The sequence below is a fragment of the Priapulus caudatus genome, unplaced genomic scaffold (genome assembly GCF_000485595.1).
Source record: "Priapulus caudatus unplaced genomic scaffold, Priapulus_caudatus-5.0.1 Scaffold1936, whole genome shotgun sequence".
Taxonomy (NCBI): Eukaryota; Metazoa; Priapulida; class Priapulimorpha; order Priapulimorphida; family Priapulidae; genus Priapulus; species Priapulus caudatus.
The window spans coordinates 26122-31907 of NW_014578997.1; the positions used below are offsets into that span (position 1 = coordinate 26122).

At 40.4% G+C, this 5786-nt stretch overlaps 1 protein-coding gene across 3 annotated transcripts in view; it reads left to right on the plus strand.

The window, feature by feature from the left end:
• Nucleotides 1-5786, plus strand: part of LOC106817941 — a 40524-nt gene that overhangs the window by 25556 nt on the left and 9182 nt on the right. For all 3 annotated transcript variants that reach the window (XM_014822648.1, XM_014822647.1, XM_014822649.1), the window contains exons 4-9: nucleotides 2496-2713; nucleotides 3228-3310; nucleotides 4047-4144; nucleotides 4356-4439; nucleotides 4734-4937; nucleotides 5192-5302. In XM_014822648.1, the coding sequence (XP_014678134.1) occupies nucleotides 2496-2713; nucleotides 3228-3310; nucleotides 4047-4144; nucleotides 4356-4439; nucleotides 4734-4937; nucleotides 5192-5302 (798 nt within the window). The remainder of the gene's footprint in view (nucleotides 1-2495; nucleotides 2714-3227; nucleotides 3311-4046; nucleotides 4145-4355; nucleotides 4440-4733; nucleotides 4938-5191; nucleotides 5303-5786) is intronic.

A 5786-nucleotide genomic window follows, 5' to 3' on the forward strand; every position in this document is an offset into this window, starting at 1 on the left:
CGCATTGCATTGTTTATTTCGCATTGTTTGCTTGATTGTTTAAATCAGCTCGCAGCTCGCAAATACCGTATTTCTGGAGCCGCGAATCAGCGTGTGAACGCTCGGCCGCGTATTTGTCTCAGATTCGGTATTTCGCAAATACCGTATTTCTGGAGCCGCGAATCAGCGTGTGAACGCTCGGCCGCGTATTTGTCTCAGATACGGTATTTCGCAAATCCGGTATTTTAGAAATACGAGGTCATGTGAACGAGGCTATTATTTATCTGGGCATAATTAATAAAAAAAAAATTAAAATTAAATTTTTTAATAAATATTAGCGCAGAAATTGAAATCCCGACGAATTGACACAATTTTCCCAGATCCCAGACAATTTTAGAGGGTCTTTCCCACGTCCCGATGGACTTCTGTTCCCGAATCACGGAAAATTTATCTGACATTTCCCAGTTCCCAGGTAATTAAAAAGGCCAATCCCGCGTCCCGAAAATACCCGTTCCCCCCCCCTCTACTATACTCCGCGTTGCAATTGCCACAGGCCCGTGGTAGTTGCACTGCAGTAAAGGCCCCCGCATACGATCCCGGCACACGATGCGCATTCGGCGCGCGCCAACGGCTGACGTCATTACGCCGTTTACAACGCCATTTGCGCACGTAATAGCTAGTAATACGCATATATACGCTAGTAAACCAGCCAGCACACGGTGCGCATTCTGAACCAGAAAAATCAAACACGATAGATAAGTTGCGCGCGCAGCGCCGTTGGCGCGCGCCGAATGCGCACCGTGTGCATGCCCGTAGTAGTGGCAACGATAGCTATAGTCACTTATGCTAGCCACACGCATGCACTACACACGTGGATGGGTAATTGTGGATGATGTAACATCGTAATATCGCACGCATGCAGTTTATGAGTTAGAACCTTTTACTTGCTACGGATTGATAGCAGCAGAAAAGTATTGTCACGTATGGATACAATTCACAAAGCTACATTCATCAAAACACTTTTGCAAATGTGTGCATTGAAGTACCTAGCTGCCACGCAGAGTATTCAAACGTGTATATGCAGCTGATATTTATATTGTCATCTGGCATAAAGCATCAATTAGGCAAGCATGGTAAATTATCATGATTACAATGGAACAGTTTTTCTTTGAAACTGTAAAAACTGAATAAACCGATTGCTTCCATTAACCTCGGTTCCTGGGAAATCCATACTGACAGTAAAGGTGAAAAGATGTGACAACTTACGGCTTTGTTAAGATTGAACGAGCTGGGGAAATTTCTTAAAGAGATGTCTCTTTTTCCTATGATTCGTTATGATCCTGCATGAACCTAACCAACCTTGTGCAAGCAATCAACCCAGTTTGATGCAGTTCTTACACAGCTGAAAATAAATGTCTTAATTCTTAGTCAGAAGGGGCTTCCAGCTATGCCTATGCTACGATACATTATCTCATTATACCCTCTTGTTTTTAAACGGTGCACGCAACCCTTGCATGTGTTGCTATTTTCAACATGCCTTAATTGGTGTTTAATGGTAGCATGAAGAGGTCGCTGCAGGTCACTTCTTGTAATTAGCTTGCAGGCTAATTGATTGACAAAATTTGAGTCCCAAGTTCTTGCTGGGCAATGCTTGAGTGGATAATGTTATTTTAAAAAGCTTTCACAATGGAAAATTTATACGAAGGGGTTCAGGAAGTTTTCCCAAGTAATACAACAAAAATAAAGAGCATTGGGGAAATGGGCCATTAATTTGCAATTTAAATAGCAAATGCATATGTGCGCATACTTCTGCCGACTAATGCATGGTTAATGTAAAATTAAGTGCCAGATTAATATTAACATGATTTCATTCGTGATCATGATGTTTTGACATTATCCTGAAAGCTTTGGTGCAATTATGGTATGCGATCATTCAACTGCGGAAAGAATCGTACAGTAGAAGTTCGGTTTTAAGTGCACATATTTGTTAAATAGTCTGAGAGTAATTATTATATATGTGATCGTTTTATCGATGATGTATATAGATATATAAACAGCAGATGCATTAGCACTAATTTTAATTGAGGGAATGACCATGTTATCACATTTATAAAAATAATGTCCACATTTGACATTGTAGTGAATTGTTTAGTAGTAGGTCTCAGGGGAGAGATAGTGATTCGCTAGATGGCGCATTATTAGTGTGTTATGGATATAGAAATCAGTTAACCCTAACCCTAACCCTAACCCTAACCCTAATTCTAAAATAAAACAAAATTAGCCAAAAATAATAAAAACAAGTAAGAGACAAAATTAGCCAATCAGAGCCGTCCCCTAGCGAATCACTATCTCTCCCTTGTGCAAAATTTATTGTTTAGTCACCCTGATATGTGTCAAAGGTTTATTTGCAAAGGTCAACACGAAATTAAATTGCCATTAATTATATGTGTCAGCTATAGACTATATGTGGTTTTTATATACTTAACTTAATGATAGCATGGCTCTTAATCTCCCAGGTTTGTGAGATCATCCGCAGTGAGTATCCAGATGTAACCATGACGCTGTCACACCTGGTTGGCCAGCTTGGCCTTCTAGAGCGTGAAAATGCCGCCATTTTGAACGAGAGCTTGAAGCCGCTCTGCAGACGTACACTGGAGGCCTTCCGTGGTGCGCTGGACAAACTACAACTGCATTGCCCATTTTTCCTGACTCAAAATGATGGAACACTCATCAGGTGGTTTTTAGTTGTTTTTCGTGTGCATAAATTGACTCGCACAATTCTCTAGTATTGGGCGGTGTTCCGTACATATGACTGCATTATGCAAAAGTAGTTCACATTATTGCAGTGATGATCGTGATAGAATTTGGCTTATAAAACTGATTTCATAGTAAAATAAAATACCACCTAATATAATCATAGTACTACTACTAGTAAAGCCATGGACAAGCATAAAAATGGTTTATCATAGGAAAGGTGCTAATTGTATATTTGTGAATATTGTTAGTGGGGCCTAACATTGAGTACTTTCAGTGCATGACTGAGTCTAGACCAGTGGTATCAGTAAAACTAATTTCTTGGAGGGTGGACAGAAGGCATTTGGCTGCTTGTCATTTTTCAAGCAGGGCTATAATTACCTTGTGCCTTGTACCTTGTGCCTTAAATTTACCTTGTACCTTGTGCCTTAAATTTACCTTGTGCCTTGATGCTCGAATAGAATCTTTTACACTGCTCCCTTTTTCATCCGCAGTTCAGAGAAGACGCTCGAGTATCCAGTTCATACGTTCGCGTCTGGTTCCACCAACAGCATGCGTGGTGCAGCTTATCTATCCGGTACAGTTCAGAGACACAGAGATAACATATGCACCTCACGTAGTGCTAACCACAACACCTACCTGCACCTGTGTCGTCCAATGCTGATGCAGTACTGAGACATGGATACAACAATCAACATGCCTAACCTGCTCACCATGTTCATACTCATAGGGCTTCATAGTTTTCCAGCACCCCTAAACTAGCACTGTTGCATAGAGGCAACATCTCACCTCGTGATTAATGTACCACCTGTGTTTCTATTAATACCTTCCAGAATTCCTATGTTCCAGACCAAGACTGGGAACATTGATGACTGCATATATCCTGTTGAATGTCTCCCAGCATACTTGCTCCGCTATATATACATGAATAGCTAGTTCAGTTTCTGTTCAAAAGGCCACATTTCCCTCCTGAAAATTTAAAAGGTAATAGCGCATGAAAATGTTTTTCTAACTCGATGGTTTGCTCTGTAACTGCAGCTGCCATCTTATAGATTATTTTGCAGCTCATATTTTGCTTCATGAACCTACAACATCAAATATATTTCTGTACATTTACACATTGTGTAGTTCTGCCATCTGGTGGAAGAAATAAGAGAGGATATAATAAGGATAGAATATATTGTACTTGTCTCAACAATGTCAGTCGCCTTTAACAGATATCCTTTGCCTCTTGCCATTCTGTGGACTCTAGGGTAGACTGCAACCCTATTATGAAATACATAGTGGCTGATAAATGAGACGTGTTTTTGTAGGTGTGAACGATGCTATAGTTTGTGACGTAGGCGGGACAAGTACAGATGTCGGTGCTCTAGTTGGAGGCTTTCCCAGAGAGGCCTCTACTCACGTCAAGGTAATTTATAATCATTTTCATCAAATCTACATCATAAATGTGATATATGAGTATTACTCAGTAGTATATAGTACTACTTACTATTGCTATAATTTTTACTAATTAATCGAAATAATGTGTATAATGAAGAAGTTTCTTTGCATGTGATTTAATAATTTTGGGAAATGCATTACCTGTTTTGGGTTAGTACCTGTGTGCATTTTCTCCAAAGATAGGCGAGGTCAGAACTAATTTCCGAATGCCAGATGTAACCAGTATCGGCCTGGGAGGAGGATCACTGGTCACATCCCATAACGTAAGTCTAGGTATTCCTCGCGCACATGCACACAGCCACACACGCATGAACACATACACATACGTGCCTTATCTGTAGAAATTTTATATTCTAATTGAACCAGCAAAACACGTGTCAATCGTTTACCCTGTCTTAATAACATTTTATCCTCATGACTTCAAATTAATAACAGCAAAGTGTGATATGGGGGAATCTGTGCTATCCACACTACATACACAGGTCGCAATGAAACTGGTATATTTGGTGTAGTCATTATGTATGTGCTGATTAATAGGTTTTACAACATCCCTGCAGGTTGGCCCGCTGAGTGTTGGCTATCAGCTGTCCACTGAGGGTCAGGTGTTCGGTGGAGCGACCCTCACTGCGACGGACATTGCCGTGGCTGCGGGCATGTGCAGCATAGGTGACGCGTCACTGGTGAAAGCTGATGCACAGCTGGTAGCAGTGACAATGAATAGAATCCACGACATGGTGGAGACTATAATTGATAAAATGAAGGTAGCGTATCGTTGGAAATGTTTTTTATTTGTTTTTGTTTTCTACATACGGACATGTTTTGGGCACAGTACCACCTAGTACAAACTTAAATACTTAAAACCTTAAACCCTAAAATACCATTGTCAGTGGCTGTGTATTTGTATTAATGAAAATTTGGACTATCATCTCTATGGGGAAGTAAATGACCACAGCTGTAGACGAAGAGCACAACTGTAGCATATTACTGCCTTATTCGTTGAAATGTTCTCTTGTAGGTCAGTGCATCTGCAGTGCCTGTTGTACTGGTTGGAGGTGGAAGCATTCTTGTTGACCCGAACAGAAGTATCAATGGTGTGTCATCGTTAGTAAGGCCTAAACATTATGATGTAAGTTTTTTTATTGCACTGATTTCTCATTTACTCTGCTTATACACTTAATTATATGCAATTTTCCAATGCTATAATTATCTAATATATATTTGAGTTCGTATGTATCTATGTATGTATCTATGTATGTATCTATGTATGTATCTTCCCTATAGGCGGTCAAACCGCCCAAGCGATCTGGATGCAATTTTCACAGGGCCATCTCTTATACCCCGGGCGTGTTCGTAGCTGAAAAAAACCTGTCAAACCGTCAAACTCACCGAAAAATCCGTGAAAAACCCCTCAATTCGTGAATCTTCACACAATGTCAGCACAGCCTATGACTATTGATTTTCTTGCCCTCACCTCATGATCTCATCAGCTGCTGGTATTGTGAAACCGAAACCGAAATCGAAACTAAAACAGAGCATAACCACGACCAGTTCAGAGGTACTACTCACTCTCAGTTCAGAGTTTCGGTTCAGATGCTACGATCTGAGAATGC